Source organism: Takifugu flavidus, chromosome 10, assembly GCF_003711565.1.
Source record: "Takifugu flavidus isolate HTHZ2018 chromosome 10, ASM371156v2, whole genome shotgun sequence".
In the NCBI taxonomy this organism is placed as follows: domain Eukaryota; kingdom Metazoa; phylum Chordata; class Actinopteri; order Tetraodontiformes; family Tetraodontidae; genus Takifugu; species Takifugu flavidus.
The window spans coordinates 11,945,727-11,964,967 of NC_079529.1; the positions used below are offsets into that span (position 1 = coordinate 11,945,727).

General features: G+C 46.8%; 1 protein-coding gene across 5 annotated transcripts; it reads left to right on the plus strand.

The window, feature by feature from the left end:
• On the plus strand, positions 1-14,602 carry cep162 (centrosomal protein 162). Of its 5 annotated transcripts, none has more exons than XM_057045311.1 (27): positions 1-123; positions 708-840; positions 1,025-1,136; positions 1,406-1,597; positions 2,247-2,424; positions 3,075-3,145; positions 3,220-3,284; positions 3,368-3,398; positions 3,983-4,094; positions 4,168-4,426; positions 5,824-5,980; positions 6,054-6,166; positions 6,258-6,365; positions 6,435-6,548; positions 7,397-7,509; positions 7,706-7,790; positions 7,865-7,991; positions 9,739-9,842; positions 9,921-10,025; positions 10,093-10,332; positions 10,426-10,620; positions 10,696-11,008; positions 11,105-11,237; positions 11,331-11,430; positions 11,497-11,595; positions 12,408-12,542; positions 14,327-14,602. In XM_057045311.1, exons 2-27 carry the CDS (start codon positions 781-783, stop codon positions 14,537-14,539), a joined length of 3,534 nt encoding a protein of 1,177 aa, XP_056901291.1. In that variant the 5' UTR covers positions 1-123; positions 708-780; the 3' UTR covers positions 14,540-14,602. The 5 variants fall into 5 exon arrangements, 4 of the variants coding, with proteins under 4 accessions (XP_056901291.1, XP_056901293.1, XP_056901292.1 ...); XM_057045313.1 differs by having other exon boundaries at positions 10,459-10,620; XM_057045312.1 differs by having other exon boundaries at positions 2,250-2,424.
• Positions 14,603-19,241: the final 4,639 nt, after the last annotated feature.

Consider the following 19,241-nt stretch of genomic DNA (forward strand, 5'->3'; position numbering starts at 1 on the left):
AAAAGAGCGAAGAAGAAGAAGACGAAGAAGAAGAAGAAGAAGACGCCGCCGCCAATCGTGATTAACATCCGGATTATGTCGCGAGAAGTTAAAAGAGTGTTATAGCAACAAACGCCGCTTCAGGTTGACACCAATTACGTCTCTTTGATTTAATCGAAATTTGAGCAAATAAACGTTCACTTGATGCTCTTGCGCATTCTGAAAAAGTATCACAAGTTGGGCAAAGAGTTCTTCAAAATAGGAATGAAAGTTATTGTTATTGCTCGCGCTTTCATCAATAGAAAATATAAAGTCACGTTTTGATTCATGAGTAAACTCAGCAAACCTGTTTGGGTTGTAGTTTTAGGTAGTTCTAAGTTTAGTTTAAGGGTGAGGAGCAAGCATTTACTTTGCTAGTTGGGAGTATTTTCTGAAGACCATTTGTCTTGATAATGTCATTTAGTCAGATTCGTTTCAGTTATATTCGTTCTTTGTGTATTTTTAAGGGTGTGTTGTGAAAATTATTGTTATTGTAATATTTTTATTATTCTTAAAGTTGATATATCCTCAGACAAGTATATTGAATCCTTACATATATTATCGTAAGAAATGCAAGTCTAATGTAATTGTGCTGGGGACGAATAAATCCCAACTTTAAAGAGTTCAATTGCAACTGGAAAAGACGGAAGTGAAGGTAGAACCCATAATCTGCTGTCTTCAACCACCAGATCACCAGGACCCTCACTGCTGCTTCCACAGCTTACATCTAGAACCAGTCTAAGGTTCCAGTAAGAACCTAGGATGCCTGGCGGACTGACTGAGGAGGAGCTGGAACAGCAGTTTGAACTGTTCCTAAATGAGGTAATCAAACACTGAACCAGTTCCGCCCAGCAGGGGCAGCAGCGCTCATGTCTGCCCTTATTGACAAGCGTTCACAGGCGTTTATGGCTAATAGGCATCAACACATGGTATTAAAGGCTGGCTGGCTCTCAGGTGTGCTACAACTACAGGTAAAGCACAGATGCGTTTTAAACTGTCCCTTCAGCCTGTTTCTGATGAGTCGGTGGATTGGAGCAGCACCGATCAAAGGTCCAGAACACAAGGCAGTCGCAGGACAGCCCAGAATCCAGCTTGGTGCAAAGAGGATGAATGCAGAGGTAAAAGCTGCGCACATGTGAACTCTCCTTAGGCTGGTGCTCACATAAAGTCGCATGAGTTGCACAATGTTGAATGTTTAACAGTGTTTGTTCCTATTGTGACTCACTGTAGCAGCGTGAAAGTTCAAAGCATAGTTGTGTTTATTGTTGCCTCTAATGTCCATAAAAAGGTCAATATATTTCCTGTAAGTTGGTTTGCACTGCCAACTAACTGGGCCAGTGCATGTGCACTATTCATGTTTACCTTCTGTTTGAAATAATCATTGTAGAGCCCAGGCCCAAGCTGGTTACACTGGAAACATCGGTTCTACTGGACAAGAGCCACAAAGATCCCTTTTTAAATGACTCTGGAGGACCCTGGAGCTCTGGCAGGTTCGCACGTGAGAAGCTCAGACAAATGTCTGACGAAAGAAGGTGTGACGGGTCTCCAACTGCTGGCACGAGCACCCAGTCTGACGGGGGTGAGAACCCTTGGTGTTTTTGTGTTTGAAGCTGTGGGCTTGTGTCACTCCAACATTGGCAAGATTCAGTGTTCCTTAAAGTTTGCCAGTGTTCACCATGAAGAAGCTACAGTCTCGACATTACATGCATGTGTGAATATCCTCCCACATGCACAGGAGTGAGTCTGCTAAAAGGATTTCTACTCTTAAATAATATATCATGTGTGCTCTGATGTAGGCTTGGTACAAAACAAAAGATCAAAGAATCCCAAAGCGGAGGATTTGTTTGACACAGTTTATCCATTTCCTGGTTTGGGTAGATGTAAGGATGGCTATAGAAGCTGGCATCCATTTATTTTCTATCCCTAACATTTTCTTAATGCCATTTGGCTTTGAGTCTATCTGGAACTGTGGGTGTTAATGTGTAACAGTCAGATTTATCCCAGGAGGTCTGATCCATCTGTCCATTCAGCACCACTGGAGCTGGACCCGTCAACATTAATCTCATATCCATGAATCTGTTCTGAACATGGAACCTCCACCTAGACCCCGAACACAGAATCAAACCCACAACCTTGGTGCTCAAGGCAATTGTGTCATTTGTCGGATCAAGGTTGAGAGAGTTTTTGGATGTTTAACAGTTTGTGCTGGTGGTTCTGTGTGGGTTCAGCAGGTTCAAGAGGCGCTGCTGCAGATGGGAGCAACGTCGGCTTTGACACACTGGAGGAGGAAGAGGAGAAAAAAAGATTTTTTGCCAACCTACAAGCAGGAGTTTCGTCTCCATTGGATTATTCAGAACTGATTGGAGAGCTGGACTCGACGGGGTCCACCACTGGAAAGGACCTGGGGTATTTACAACTTTAGACCTTGTGTGGAAGGTGGTCAGAGTAATGGCTGATATGAAGAACCAGTAAACTGGTCTGAGCCTTAGAACCTCTGAGCAGAACTAACCCTGAACAGCTCGGTTCAAATGTGATTTGTTCCCTTTCACTCAGCATCCCTGGTTAGATTTCTATAAACACAACAACAGATTGGAAGATGGCTGCGGACCTCTACTGATGTGCACTTCCACGTGCACTCAGCTGGGATCAGTCATGTTCTTCCTGCTTGTAAATGACCTTTTATTTGTCATTGCTCGTGGAAAAACCATTTTATTGTAATTATCAGGTACTCTGATGTTCCCTGCTGTGGCCTTACCAGCAGCAGGACATATTCCCGGGATATGAAGAGATGTACCAAGACACTGGGACACTCGCAACTTGGCTCTTCCTTAAACTAGGGGCTCTGTCAGTTAATATTTATTCAGTCACTCATTGGCAACTTTACCTAAAAGGGACTCGTGCACATCAATGAAAAGTCATTCATCCCAAACTGCATGGAAGCCCCGCTGGTCTTTAAGGAAGCCATTGTGAACAGATGTGTGTAGTGTCTCGTGGCGGACATCATGAGCCTTTGACCTCTGGCTGTTACTTCATAATAATGGTTGTCCTGCTTGTAGGAAGTTGGTGGAAGCCGCTGAGCTGAGAGGCCATGACGAAGGAATGGAGGAGATCCTGAGAGAACGTGCAGGTAAAGGTGGAGGGAGCCTGCAGTGAACTCCAGTTTCATCACTCTGCTCTTCAGGTGCCTCTTTTCTGCTTCAGCTCTGACAGGTTCCCCCCAGTACAGTGACGACTTTGAGGAGGGGGACAGTGGAAGAGAGCAGCAGGTTTGTAGTGGAATGTTTTTAGGATATGCAGTGATGACCAGTGTCTGTCTATTTACTCATCACTGATAAAATGTGTGTTTCAGGTTTCTAAAGAGCCTGAAATTCTGGCTCAAGGTAAGAAGTAAAGAGCTGTGATGGACGTTAAAATCTACCTGCTCACACTCAGCAAAGGGTCTGTGATAACCTGCTGGCTTCTCTTCTCTCTCCACATAAAATTAGATTAAAAGATTTCCTGATTGATAGGTCAGTTGATCAGGGATGCGGGTGACAGATGTTTAGCATAGAATGATATCATATCTGGTTCATGTACAGTACAGTACAAACGCAAATTCCAGCCGTAGTTTGATCACATAAATGCATGTGGAGCCGTAGCTCAACTCGCCTCCACCCAGAGTCGTCTGGATGTGGCCCGACCACCACCCCACATAGCTCGGTCAGTCCACTTACCAGAGCATGTGGACGGCGAGCAAAACAGTTTTACAAGCAGCAACCAGCAGTGACCCATTGCAGCCACTAGGGCTGAGTGTTATTGGAATGATGGGGAGACACCATGATGTAATCCTCCAATAGACACATAACTGCAACAGACAGACAGCCCGCTAGAGACTGATTTAGGTGCTTATCTGGAGTCAGGCTGGCCTTGGTTCAGTCATGTGCATGAAAGTTCAAACTTGTTTGTGTTTTCTTGTTGAACACAGACTTACCAACTGCTGAGGAGCTGATGAAAGCCATCTGTCCAGAGAAGGGTGACACCAGAAACAGTTTTTTGCCTCCCAAACCTTGGGCAGATGAGAACCCACACATGGACAGGTCAGTGAAGCTCAGAGCTCAAAAACTGACACAAATGACACAAAATCTTAATTCAGTTTCTCTGTGATTCCAGCGGTGCACAGCTTGAGGAGAAAAAGAGGTCTCAGATCCTGGAAGGTACCTTCCTTCTGGAGACCGGTTCAGGGTTGCAGCCAAAGCTGCTCGGTCAGAGTCGCCCTCTGACATGTTTAAAAGATTCCAGGAGCTCTGAAGAGCCTCCCGTCCATCAACAGACCTGGAGCATTAGACAGGAAGTAGACAGGCTGATGCAGGATCACAACACAGGCTCCTCCCAGCCGTCGTCTCTGGACCCCAAGGCTGACAAAAACCCAGTGAGTCCAACTATGCGTGTTTATGGTGGTGAAGCAACAGTTTACTGCAGTTTGCAATCAATCAACTTTAACAGTTCAATTTATGACATTTACAGTCGGTGCAAAAGGCTAAAAGCAGGTGAATGAAACCAGCAGCTCTCAATGTTTCCTCCCCATGTTGATTAGACAGATGGCTCCTGGAATAAAACAAGGATATGGTTGATAAATGAAATCCAGTTTAATCATGAGAGAGACAGCCAAATGGGCAATTAGACACTCCATTTGAGGAGGAGAGGAGAGGATAGAGGAGGAGATGGGAGGGGAAGAGAGGAAATGGGAGGATAGAGGAGGAGATGGGAGGGAAGAGAGGAAATGGGAGGATAGAGGAGGAGATGGGAGGGGAAGAGAGGAAATGGGAGGAGAGGGGAGGATAGAGGAGGAGGAGATGGGAGGGGAAGAGAGGAAATGGAGGATAGAGGAGGAGATGGGAGGGAAAGAGAGGAAATGGGAGGAGAGGGGAGGATAGAGGAGGAGAGGGAGGGGAAGAGAGGAAATGGGAGGAGAGGGGAGGATACAGGAGGAGATGGGAGGGGAAGAGAGGAAATGGGAGGATAGAGGAGGAGATGGGAGGGAAGAGAGGAAATGGGAGGAGAGGGGAGGATAGAGGAGGAGAGGGAGGGGAAGAGAGGAAATGGGAGGATAGAGGAGGAGATGGGAGGGGGAAGAGAGGAAATGGGAGGAGAGGGGAGGATAGAGGAGGAGATGGGAGGGGAAGAGAGGAAATGGGAGGAGAGGGGAGGATAGAGGAGGAGATGGGAGGATAGAGGAGGAGATGGGAGGGGAAGAGAGGAAATGGGAGGATAGAGGAGGAGATGGGAGGGGAAGAGAGGAAATGGGAGGAGAGGAGATGATAGAGGAGGAGATGGGAGGGGAAGAGAGGAAATGGGAGGAGAGGGGAGGATAGAGGAGGAGATGGGAGGGGAAGAGGAAATGGGAGGATAGAGGAGGAGAGGGGAGGATAGAGGAGGAGATGGGAGGGGAAGAGAGGAAATGGGAGGATAGAGGAGGAGATGGGAGGGGAAGAGAGGAAATGGAGGAGAGGGGAGGATAGAGGAGATGGGAGGGGAAGAGAGGAAATGGGAGGATAGAGGAGGAGATGGGAGGGGAAGAGAGGAAATGGGAGGAGAGGGGAGGATAGAGGAGATGGGAGGGGAAGAGAGGAAATGGGAGGATAGAGGAGGAGATGGGAGGGAAAGAGGAAATGGGAGGATAGAGGACAACATGACGGCATAAATCAAAGTTCAGGCACTGATGATATCACTTTTCCTCTCTGTAGATTTGGTTTTGACCCAATTTCCTCTTAAAGTATTTCTGATACAGATATTCTCCCAGTCACGTCTCGGCCATTTGTTTGACAGTGTCACTCAAAGAATCCTTCTGTGGCCTCTTTGGGAGGAAGAGTGTCCACCATAGTGGCACTGAACACAGCTGCGGTGGGTCAGAGGGTACCGACACTCCTGCCTCAACAGCACCGAGGAGACAAAACGGCCTCCAAACACAAAGAAGAAGATGAAGGTTTGAATAATTGCAAATATGAAGCCGGAACTGTTTGGCACCAGTGGATGTACCTGTTGTCTGTCATTAACAGGACCAGGTGATTCTTCAGTGGTGGTTCTCCAGCAGCAGAGAGAGGCCAGCAGCCACCCCAGAGCTTCAGACACGCAGCAGGACACGCCAACACCTCAGCTTCCCAACAACTGTGTAAGATCACCGCTCAGGAACTACAAAAGAGCTGCTTCAGCACAGGTGATGAGCCTAGATTCCATGTTAACATGGTGGGGTTGATGTGCAGGAGGAGAACAGCAGCTCCCAGGGGGGGGAGGAGCTGAGACTCCAGCGGGCTCCCAAGAAAGACGACCTCCACTCACTTAAGCAACACACCTACCTACTGCAGAGCAAGGTGCACCGTCAGCAACTCCATTGACACTTATTTCTCTGCTCTATTCTGGGTTTTCTGTGTTCTCCTCAGGTGTGGAGTGCAGAAGAAGCCACTGAGCAGGTCGGATCTGTTGCAGGGGAAAGGTTCCAGCAGATGCAAAAGGAAATAAAAGAGCAGGAGACGCTCCTCAGAGGTTACCAACAGGTCAGCTCAGGGATTCATTCAGGATTGAAGCTTTTTACTGTCCTGTGCACAATAACGACCATCAGCAACCATCATCACCATCAAACGCATCTATGTATGTGTGCATAAAGAGCAGATCTCCTGCCCTCCCTCCCTGGGTTGACTGCTCCTCCTCCTAGCTGGGCTCCTCTACCAAAGGTCTGGGAGCTTGAAGGTCCTGCGCTGTATCTGAGCTGGTCACACTACTGCTCTCTGCTGGCCAGAGATCTCACTTGTCGTTCCTGGGATCTGCTGGAGCCACTCCTCCAGCTTGTCCCCCACATCGTCTCCACCTGCTCCCTCAGATCCTGACATTTCTCCAGTTTCTCCTCTTGCTTCTGTTGCCATCATCACAGACCTCCACATAGGTCACTACAGCCTTCTTTTCCACTTTCTCCACTACCACACTGTCCAGCTGGTTCTCCATTACCTGATTGTCAGTCTGGAGCCAAGATCCTGTGGGGCTTCCAGATACAGACCAACAAGCAGGTGATGGAGAACGAGTTGGACAGTGCAGTAGTGGACAAGAAAGCTTTGGAGATGTGTCCCAATTTGACCTTGAAGCTTCCAATCCAGACTTGGTACAGCTACTGGGTTGTGTTGTTCCATGTATGCTGAACCTGCTGCTTTTCCACCTGCTGTTATGTGCTGGATTTTCACACGGTCTTCTTTGCACAGCCTCCATCTCACGTTACCAAGATGTTGCTGTGAGTCCAGCTCGGGTCCTCACTTCTCGTCTCTCCTGACTCGTGTCGCCGTCTGCATCAGCTGATTGTTCTGCGGCTGTGGTTTAACGTTGAAGTAACAATGAGCGCCGTGATGTTTTGCAGGAGAACGAAAAGCTCTACTTGCAGCTGAAGGCTGAGAAGTCCAGGAGCAAAGCCAGCAAGGACACCATGTTTCAGGAAAACCAGAGTCTGCTGAGTCAGCTGGCTTTTTTAAGGTTATCCTAACGCCGCTGCCCCAACACTCACAACAGATTTGAACATATTTATGTGATCAGTGTTGTCAGTTTGTTATAATTTTGCATCATCAAAGTGTCTCGTGGTTTGATTGCTGCAGTGGGAGCACCCTAAAGGATGCTGTGATGTCTCTTATGTAAAATGAGATGAAGTGAAATGTTCATTCATGTTCATCAGGGAGCAACTCAGAGCCTCCAGGTCCAGCTCAGTGGATCACGCTGAGCACACGCCCGAGCTGCAAGCTGAAATAAGCAGGCTACAGGTAAATCACACCATTCCTGCAGCACTGCTAATGTGGTTATTCAGATATTTTGGGCTATGCTTGTGTTGGAGCAGAGGAACGAGACCCAGCTACGTGAGGACATGGACAGACTGAAACAGGCGAATCAGGCTCTGCTGGCTGACCTGCAGCTAATGAAGAAAGAGAGAGAGTTAGCTAAACCTCTCAGTGCACCCGCCACAGGTCAGATCTCATATGCTACAAAACCTCAGTCGCGACCGTTAATCTGAGCCCATGAAAAACAACCGAAAGAACGTGTGTTCATACGACGAGTACGACTACGATGGATGTGCAGCCAGCCGGTGGCATCCTAACGTGTGGAAAAGCTCCAGCTACTCTGTAGAAGTTTATAGTAGCTAAAGAGGATGTAAACCTGATCCTCTGTGCAGTAACTCGGACCATAATGTGTTTAGAACATCATAATGGGAGGACAGATGAAGAATCCTTTCTAAAATTGAAATCAGAAAGGTAAATGCTAAGTTCTATTGTGGTGCTTTAATCTCGCACATTCACAGGTTGAGTAATTATACCATAAACTCACCTGGGTGTCGCCTGGCTGACCCAGAAACCTGCACGTGTATGCGGGTGTCACGAGAGCAGTGTTCTCGCCTACCTGAAGCTGCGACTCGCTGGGGAAAAGAAAACAAAATAAAGGGATACACAGACTTTGCCAAAACATAAGGTGACTTCACCTTTCGGCTTCTGCCACTACATCTGTTGTACAAACACTACGGCCGGCCAGGGGAGTGCTGCGTGTTACTAGTGACCTCCTGTCAGCTGGTGTCTCCGCCTTCCAGGTAGTCGCATCAGTGTGGAGCTGAAAGCCAGTGGTTAGCAGTGCTGCTAACTTGGCTTATCCAAGCCATAGTAGACATACGAAGTGGCTATGCTGATTTTGCTTAAAGCCTGCTGAGTATGTTTCAGTTGGTTGTCAATACAAAAATATATATAAACCGGTGCGGGTCTGCCTGGCAGTGTATCCCATTGATTTTGATATAGTGGTTGTACTCCGCTTTATAGCAAGCTAGCGGTGTGCAAACGCTATTCTTTGCAACCGAATAATGCTGGGAGAAGATTATTGTGTGTCCTGCATAGCTCCTCTCCAAATTGAGGATGGCCATGACAAGTGCCCTAAATGCCTCGGTATTAAACACCTCAAGGAAAGCATGTCTGGTAACTCCTGCAACTTACTGGATTCTACAGGGTTAACCCACCCAATGGCAGTCCTGTCAATGGAAAACTTTTAAGTTGATGAGCAGCCTCTTGACCTTTCCATTTTATGTCACCGCATGCTTAAAGCACCGCCTCTGGGAATGAAATGTGGATGAAGGAGAACCTACCTAAATGTGATTCTGCCATAATCCAGACAGCCATACTATAACACCCAAAGTGAGCTCTGGTTCTATGAATTCCAGATGAGCACCAGATTTCTCTTGTCACTCGGATCCTCGGCTTGTGATAAGATCCAGTTGGAACATAGCCTCTGGTGACACTGGAATATATATACACACTTCCGAGTCACCAAGATGATGGCCCCAATGGGTTTGTTGGTAAAATTACTCCACCTGCATGTGCATAAGATGGAATATATGGTGCTTTAAGCAGTCATCTGGAATTTAAAGAACCAGAGCTTGTTTTGGGTGTTATTGTACGATTGTCTGGATGATGGCAGAATCCCATTTAGGAAGGGTCTCCTTCATCCAGGTCATAGAATGAATAAAGATCCTCCTTCTCTCCAGTCCAGTTGACTCTTCCCTGGACCATCATTAATCACACACATGATTGAGTTTTGAGTCACATATCTGTGATTTCATTGATGCCAGTTTCCACGCAGCGAATCGTTGGCACCTTATATCGGTCTGGGTAGAACTTGAACAACTGCTGCTGATGTAACAGATAATTGTGGCTAACTGAACTAACCTATATTTAGCATACAGGGCGGAGAGATCTGCTCCGAAGCAACAGAAGATGGCAGCTGCAGATGCTGCACGGCTGAAGGCTGCATCTGCAGACATCCAGCGGCTGAAAGATCAAGTGAGGCCTTCTCTTCAGACGTGCTGAGATCACAAGGCTAGATGCCAGATACCCCACCTCACTCCTCTCTTGTTTTAGGTAGAAAAAATGAAAACGGACATGGCGAAAAGAAGCACTGATCACCAGCGAAGAGCCAGAGAGAAACGTGTTGACCAAAAGAGGATTGAGGAACTGGAGCGTCAGGTGAAGTTTAACTAATTGTCAAGTCGTTCCTAAGACGTCCTTCCCTATCTCACAGCATCTTCGTCAGGTCAGAGAGCTGGAGCGGCTACAGAAAAACGGAAAGCCCTACTCACCTCCTGCTCCCATCTCCACTGCCGTCACAGCTGATGGTCAAGGTGATGCAGATGCAGCCAACAATTCTACATCCAGCAGGATCAATGTCCTGCTGGAGCTCAAGATTCAGCGTTTGGAGGCGGAGCTTGAAAACCACAACCAGGAGGCCAAGCGCAGCTACCAGGCTATGGAGGAGCAGTTCCACAAGGTCAAGGTAGACGCTGATGATTCACCTGTTTCAAAACATTCACCAAGACAGAAAAGAGCAGAACTGTGGAAGAAATGGTGTGTTTGTGTCTCTTTTGAGGTGCATTATGAGCAGCACATCTGTGCGTTGCAGCAGCGACTGGAAGCAGCAAACGTAGCAACAGAGCCGGATGGACATAGAGCTCAGGTTCAAAGTTTAGAAGAAGAGCTGCAGCGTGTGAGGAGAGGTCATCAGGAGAGAGAAAAGTCCCTCCAAGATGTGGTTGCGGCTCTGCAGCAGCAGCTCAAACACAAGGTCAGCAGGCTGATGTCATGGATCACAGCCCATGTTCACTCTATTCACACCATAAACTTGATGCTACATTCACAGGCCCGTTCCAGTCCAGCCCGACATGAACCCCACGCTGAAGCTGCCTTTCGGGTCCGGATAGAAAGGTTGAACCAGGAACTGAGTGCAAAGACAAGAACCATTCAGGAGCTGAGTCGCTCAGTGGACAGGTTAGAGAAGGAGAAGAGAAATGCACTGACTGTCTCCTCCAGCCAAACTGGAACAGAAAAGCAAAGGGCAGAGACGGGAGAGCAGCCGGGGGCAGCCAAAAAACACCCCTGCGGTCGTCCTGCAGCAGGAGAAACCTTTCCTGTAGCTGGCTACCAGAAGCCCTACAAGCCCACCGTTTTTGCAGGTACCAGTGTTTTCCATCCCTCATCAGCAGCACAGTGCTCCTTCTGCCACCTGCCAAACCTACAGCTGTGCTCTCCTTTACCTCGGCTGTCTGCAGACAGTCACATTTCAGATGTCATGCAGGAGAATGAAGCTCTGAGGGAGCGTCTGCAGCTCCTGGAGCTCCGCAGTGAACAGGAGAAGGAGGCGTTAAAGGAGGAAGTAGCTCAGGCCAGAGAGGAGCTGCTCAGGTAGAGTCCTGCTCAGCTGAACTAGGGTTGTCACAACTTACTGGGACCTTGAAATGGCTACGTCTCACTTGGCTCACATCTGGGATGTTTCAGGTTGCAGGAGTCCTGTTCAGAGCAGCGGCGTGCTGCCCAGGCTCTGCAGCACTCCTCTGCTCAGGTTGCAGTGTTGACCAACAGACTCCACACTCAGCAGGTATTGGCTCATGAATCCACCAACCTTCAGCAGGGAATCTGACCATTTCTTTCACGTTTCTTGCAGATAACAGTGAACATTCTGCAACAGCAGCTGGGGGAGCTGCAGGGAGCTAAAGATGGGCTGGAGATGTCCAGGAGAAGAGAAGATGCTCTGCAGCAGCAGGTGTGGTTCCAGTTCATGAACATACCCTCATTTCCGGTCTATAAGCCGCTACTTTTCCACAGGCGTGGAGCCCTGCGGCTTATATAACGGTGTGTATTTTTTTCCCCGCTCTCGAGCTTCGTGCCACCAAAAGAAATCTGACAATAAAATTACAGAAGCATCAGAGGGGGCCAATCAAACGCCCTCAAGCAACAGTACAGTCAGTGCTTTAGAGTCCTCATGTGGCGCCTCATACTCGGAGCACACACGCTCATCATGGGATGTAAAGGAGGAAATTCACTTGATGAAGCGTTTAAGTGAGATGTGACGGATGTGAGATGTGACGGATGTGAGATGTGACGGATGTGAGATGTGATGGATGTGGCTGGAACAGGAGGAAACAGCTGCTGGACGTAAGTCCTGAATCAATCGGTCCTAGTGAGACGTTGGAGTCGGCCGCGCCAAGAACCGTCTCTGCGACCACAAAAGCTTTCTGAGGAAAACAGGCCGATGGCCCAAACTTGAAAAGGTTCTTGAAAAATTCTGTGTAACATCTTTCTGTGTAAACGAGCAGCGGCATCAAGGTTTTAATGGTGAGTGAAACCAGACGGGCCAGTTAAGATTATGTAAAACATGGGGAATATGTGGAAAATCTGTGGTCCGGAGGGAGACACCTGCAGCTTACAAGTGTAAATTAGCGGTGCGGCTTATATTCAGGTGCCCCGGAATCTATGGTAGTTAAAATGTGCTTATGTCAAGGTCTTCTCTTTCCTATCCTCCTTTTAACCTGCAGCAGTCTGAGTTATGATGCAAACTAAAGTCTCCTCTTTTAGCTGGGCAGGCTCCTCAGGGAGCTGAAGGAGGCCAAAGACTGTCAGAGTCCAGAGGTAAAGCTCCTGTGCAGCCTGGAGAAGAAACTGGTCGACATGGAGCTCAGACACCAGAGTCGACAGAACCGGCATCTCCAGGTACGCTCAGGTCCTGCCGTCACGGCTCCAGTTTGAACCATTTGTAAGCTTCAGGGACTGGACTGGACTTTCTTGTAAACTGAGATGTGATGGATGTGACTGGAACAGGAGGAAACAGCTGCTGGCTGAGTGGTGTTCTAGCTTAGGTGTAAATCCTAGTGGGGGGGGGGGTGTTAACTGAGATGGACTGATATGGTGAGGAGAACAAGTGGACCTGAGGTAACCAATCAGATTGTTTCCCCAGCTGATCATGCTGATGTTTGCAGCTGCCACTAGACGGCGCTACTGTACCATGATTCAGTGTATGTAGACGGGCATGAAGGTGGAGGTCATGGATGGAGGTCATGCACCCGTTTGTGGCTGGTGGGAGTTTTCAATCAATTGATCAATCAGTCTTTATTTATATAGCGTCTGTTACAATCAAAACTGCCTCTAGGCGCTTTCCAGAATCCCAGGGCCTGACCCCCAACAAGCAAGAGTGGCAGAAAAAACTCCCCTTTAACAGGAAGAAACCTTGAGCAGGACCAGGCTCATGTAGGGGGACCCTCCTGCAGGCAGAGATCATAGAGATACATTAATTATAACAAACTGCTGGTGTAAGAGTAGAGTGGGTCATTAGGTCAGCATACAGCTATAAAGGCGGCGATACCTGTAGATGGGTACAGAGAGAGAGAGGGGGGAGAAGCAGAGAAACCACTGTTGCCTCCTGTTTAGTTAGGTCCCAGTGCAGATCTGGCTGCTTTGATCCGGACCAAATGAAAACCTACCGTAATTTCCGGACTATAATCTGCTACTTTTTTTCTACACTTTAAACACTGCGGTTTATTCTACGGTGCGGTTTATTTAGGTTTTTTTTCGTGGCGCACTATCACAACTATTGTGAATCAGTCATTTTTACTAACCTTCATCAACGTGGAAAATACTAGAAGAAAAGCATATGATGCGACTTTTAAGTTAAAAGCGATCACTCTGGCGGTTGAAGAAGGAACTCGAGCTGCCGCGCGTAATCTTGGCATTACGCGCGGCAGACAGAAGGCAAAAGCAATCGCCACCGCCATGAAAATCGAAGATTTTAGAGGTGGGCCATCGGGAGGTTTAGTTTGTTCATTGTTTGAGTAAAAAAGCATAAACAACGTAATTTGTGTGTAGCTGATACAAATGTATATTTCAAGGTAGCTACATTACAGACACCATTAGAAAAAAAGCATTTACCACTACAATATATTTGTTTATGTTGCTAAGTGGATTAAATGAAAAGAAAAGTTAAAAAATCCTGACGTGATAAAAATTAGATTTAAGGTCTCTGTATAAACATACAAGTGAAAAGAGTGGCTGTTGTTTCTTACCTGTCTGTCACTCGTCAGTGACCCGTCTCTTACGGTAATAAAAACATTTACCATACTGAATGTTTTCATTCTAATTTTTCATATTACTACGTGGGATACCTGCGGCTTAAAATCAGGTGCGGCTTGTATAAATACAAAACTGATTTTCTTTCTAAAATTAGATTATGTGGCTTTTAATCAGATGCGCTCTGTAGTCCAGAATTTTACGGTATGTGGTGCAAGATGGGGATTGTTGGCGTGAAAAGAACGTGGGAGTTCTCTTTCTTGGTGTGAGGATGAGGTGCCTGGGACCAGCAGAAGGTCTTTGAGGTGCAACGCCTATTTGAGGAGTTTCCTGCTTTGCCCAGACTGTAGCACCAAAGATGCTGAAACCAGTGAACACTGCTCCTCTGACCTGGACCATGTGGACCTCATGACTTTTCACTTCTTTTCTGGCAGGTGATTGATCGATCTTGGCCAACTTTTGAGTCTGACAAGCAGTCGCAGGTAGAGTGCTGGAGGCGTGTGGCCGAGGACCAAAGAAGACAGTTGGATGCTTTTCGTCAGGAGCTGGACTCCATCCTGGACATCCTCAGATACCTCCAGAGAGAAGGGGTGGTCCTCTCCTTCCCTGCGCCATCCACCCCCCCACCCCCACACACCACTGAATAAACCCACCTGCTCTCTTCTGTCTTTGTGCTGTGAAATGAGTAAATAAATATTTGAAATCAGTAACGTGTTAACGTGTTACTTCCCAGCCGCTTTGATTATTTATACTGTCCCCACAGTTTGTAGAGAAACCCCGAGCCAGACCCCATAATAAGCAACAGTGGCAGGAAAATCTGCCATTAACAGGAGGAAACCTTGAGCCAGACCCCATAATAAGCAACAGTGGCAGAAATGCAATATCTTATTTCATCTTTCTGATGTGGATCAATGTGTGACGGACAGAAATGTTCATGGTGTTTATATCTATCGATATAGGACACACTGAGCTTTTTCTAAATGTTGAACAGGTATAATAAAATTAAGTTAGAGCAACTGAGTGGGACCACAGACGCTTCAACAAGACAGGAAAGTCAGAAAGTGCTTTCAGTTGATGTGTCGTAGGCACATTGGGGGTAGATTTCTGATGACTTAATTGCTGACATAAATATTCAACTAAAAGATTAAATACAATTGGAGAAAAACATAACTAGCATTCCCACTAGCGCTGCTGTTACATTGGCTGGTTCTACAGAACGCTGTCTTTGATCTGCTCTGATGATGAACGGTTAAAACTTTTAAAGCCTGACAAAACCAGAAAGCCTTGTCAAAGCCTGACAAAAAAGGACATTAAAGGCACAACATCAAAGACTAAAGCTCTACTCCTAAACATAAATCCTAATATACTTAAACTATCTACTTGTGTTAGTGAAACAGCATAACAATATAACATAACAGAAGCTGCTAAAGTGATCTACATTTTAAACATAAAAGTAAGAACAGGAAGACCAATGGAGAAGATACAGGAAGAGAACAAAAAGCTGCTGAGGTCAGTGACGGAGCTTCAGCATGAAGTCAGGCAGCTAAAAGAACAGCTGGCTGAGAAGGACGAGCAGTTGAGCCGGAGCACCAAAAGGCGCCAGATAAAAACAGTGGCTCATATGGACACCCTGACCCAGCTGAACCAGGCAAGCCAAGACAAGTGCTCTGATCTGGAGGAGAAGTTGCGCAGTGGAACCAATGACAGCCACCAGAGTCCGGAACACGGAGACCACGTAGAGCTCTCCAAGAAAGAAGAGGCTCTGAAACTGCAATTCTCAGAAAAAGAACAGCAGATGGAGGCGTGGATGAGGCCGAGGCTCATTGGTGTGCAGGAAGAATTCCAGAGGAAGCTCTTGGAGGAGAGAGAGAAGGACCAGCGTGAGATGCGTGAGAGAGAGGAGAGGCTGAGACAGCAGCTTGAGAGAGGGATGAGGGAAGAGAGGGACGACTGCTTGAAGAAGCAGCTGACCACGGTGATCGAGTCCTGGCAGACCGAAGCTCAGCGGTGGAGAAACCACCAGTCAGAGCTGGAGGAGAAACTCCACGAACAAGAGACCCTGCGCAAACAGCAAGAGGAGGAAGAAAGCAGGAAACTGAGCGCGCTTCCAAGAGCAACTGCAGCAGCTTTGGGTAAGCAGCCGCAGATTTGTTTGTCCCGTCACTCCTGGTTTTGGTAGTTTAAATGTGTGGATGTGAAAACTAAAACCAATTCCTCCTTTCAACAGAACTACATTGAAAAGAAGGAGAAGAAGAAGAAGAAAGGAGTCTGGAGCAGGATTCTAAAATTTTGGAAAATGTGAACTCCAACACCTTTCCTTGCTTCCTTTTGAACTTGTCTCAGCTCCCTCCACCCGTTTCCACCCGTGAACATTTCATTTTTAATTTAGAAATACGACTGGGATGCATGTTTTGATCTACAGAAACATTTATTATTGTTACAAGACAAAAAGACCCACTGCTAATACTGAACATTTTGCATCAATACAAAATTTAAACATCAATTTGGACTCTTCCGAGCTGAAGAAGCTGCATCAACATCGAAACTATACTTGTGGAACACTCTGAACATTCTCACTGCTGTGGGTTTCATGTGATCATCTAACTCGGGATTTTGGTTGAAGGTTTTCCATGTTCGCAAAATAAGGTATATAAAAGTTTTCTTTCATGTTCTACCCCTCACCTGTGTGAATATTAAAAATGTAAGCATCCGTTTGGTTTCTGGTGGACCTGTGAAGCAGATTTTAGCTTGGAAGCTTTCCCACCTGCACTTGCACCTGCACGCGTCAAAACTGAAAGACATGCTAAGTGGGCGAAATACTGCAACGAGAAACAGCCATGACGGTTTTCGACTGGCATCAAGAGGTTAATCACACCGGTTTGAGCTTTTAATCAGATGCGCTCTGTAGTCCAGAATTTTACGGTATGTGGTGCAAGATGGGGATTGTTGGCGTGAAGAGAACGTGGGAGTTCTCTTTCTTGGTGTGAGGATGAGGTGCCTGGGACCAGCAGAAGGTCTTTGAGGTGCAACGCCTATTTGAGGAGTTTCCTGCTTTGCCCAGACTGTAGCACCAAAGATGCTGAAACCAGTGAACATTGCTCCTCTGACCTGGACCATGTGGACCTCATGACTTTTCACTCTTTTCTGGCAGGTGATTGATCGATCTTGGCCAACTTTTGAGTCTGACAAGCAGTCGCAGGTAGAGTGCTGGAGGCGTGTGGCCGAGGACCAAAGAAGACAGTTGGATGCTTTTCGTCAGGAGCTGGACTCCATCCTGGACATCCTCAGATACCTCCAGAGAGAGGGGGTGGTCCTCTCGTTCCCTGCGCCATCCACCCCCCACCCCCACACACCACTGAATAAACCCACCTGCTCTCTTCTGTCTTTGTGCTGTGAATGAGTGAGTAAATAAATATTTGAAATCAGTAACGTGTTAACGTGTTACTTCCCAGCCGCTTTGATTATTTATACTGTCCCCACAGTTTGTAGAGAAACCCTGAGCCAGACCCCATAATAAGCAACAGTGGCAGGAAAATCTGCCATTAACAGGAGGAAACCTTGAGCCAGACCCCATAATAAACAACAGTGGCAGAGATGCAATATCTTATTTCATCTTTCTGATGTGGATCAATGTGTGACGGACAGAAATGTTCATGGTGTTTATATCTATCGATGTAGAACACACTGAGCTTTTTCTAAATGTTGAACAGGTGTAATAAAATTAAGTTAGAGCAACTGAGTGGGACCACAGACGCTTCAACAAGACAGGAAAGTCAGAAAGTGCTTTCAGTTGATGTGTCGTAGGCACATTGGGGGTAGATTTCTGATGACTTAATTGCTGACATAAATATTCAACTAAAAGATTAAATACAATTGGAGAAAAACAAAACTAGCATTCCCACTAGCGCTGCTGTTACATTGGCTGGTTCTACAGAACGCTGTCTTTGATGCGCTCTGATGATGAACGGTTAAAACTTTTAAAGCCTGACAAAACCATAAAGCCTTGTCAAAGCCTGACAAAAAAGGACATTAAAGGCACAACACCAAAGACTAAAACTCTAGTCCTAAACATAAATCCTAATATACTTAAACTATCTACTTGTGTTAGTGAAACAGCATAACAGAATAACATAACAGAAGCTGCTAAAGCGATCTACATTTTAAACAAAAAAGTAAGAACAGGAAGACCAATGGAGAAGATACAGGAAGAGAACAAAAAGCTGCTGAGGTCAGTGACGGAGCTTCAGCATGAAGTCAGGCAGCTAAAAGAACAGCTGGCTGAGAAGGACGAGCAGTTGAGCCGGAGCACCGAAAGGCGCCAGATAAGAACAGTGGCTCATATGGACGCCCTGACCCAGCTGAACCAGGCAAGCCAAGACAAGTGCTCTGATCTGGAGGAGAAGTTGCGCAGTGGAACCAATGACAGCCACCAGAGTCCGGAGCACGGAGACCACGTAGAGCTCTCCAAGAAAGAAGAGGCTCTGAAACTGCAATTCTCAGAAAAAGAACAGCAGATGGAGGCGTGGATGAGGCAGAGGCTCATTGGCGTGCAGGAAGAATTCCAGAGGAAGCTCCTGGAGGAGAGAGAGAAGGACCAGCGTGAGATGCGTGAGAGAGAGGAGAGGCTGAGACAGCAGCTTGAGAGAGAGGGATGAGGGAAGAGAGGGACGACTGCTTGAAGAAGCAGCTGACCACGTTGATCGAGTCCTGGCAGACTGAAGCTCAGCGGTGGAGAAAACACCAGTCAGAGCTGGAGGAGAAACTCCACGAACAAGAGACCCTGCGCAAACAGCAAGAGGAGGAGAGAAAGCAGGAAACTGAGCGCTTCCAAGAGCAACTGCAGCAGCTTTGGGTAAGCAGCCGCAGATTTGTTTGTCCCGTCACTCCTGGTTTTGGAAGTTTAAATGTGTGGATGTGAAAACTAAAACCAATTCCTCCTTTCAACAGAACTACATTGAAAAGAAGGAGAAGAAGAAGAAGAAAGGAGTCTGGAGCAGGATTCTAAAATTTTGGAAAATGTGAACTCCAACACCTTTCCTTGCTTCCTTTTGAACTTGTCTCAGCTCCCTCCACCCGTTTCCACCCGTGAACATTTCATTTTTATTTAGAAATACGACTGGGATGCATGTTTTGATCTACAGAAACATTTATTATTGTTACAAGACAAAAAGACCCACTGCTAATACTGAACATTTTGCATCAATACAAAATTTAAACATCAATTTGGACTCTTCCGAGCTGAAGAAGCTGCATCAACATCGAAACTATACTTGTGGAACACTCTGAACATTCTCACTGCTGTGGGTTTCATGTGATCATCTAACTCGGGATTTTGGTTGAAGGTTTTCC

What these genes read in the sequence shown, in the direction of transcription:
- cep162 (XM_057045311.1), top strand. Translation starts at nt 781, where the DNA reads ATGCCTGGCGGACTGACTGAGGAGGAGCTGGAACAGCAGTTTGAACTG. An exon ending in TTGAACTGTTCCTAAATGAG is followed by an intron (nt 841 to 1,024) that starts GTAATCAAACAC and finishes CTGTCCCTTCAG; the next exon opens with CCTGTTTCTGATGAGTCGGT. An exon ending in GCCTGAAATTCTGGCTCAAG is followed by an intron (nt 3,399 to 3,982) that starts GTAAGAAGTAAA and finishes TGTTGAACACAG; the next exon opens with ACTTACCAACTGCTGAGGAG.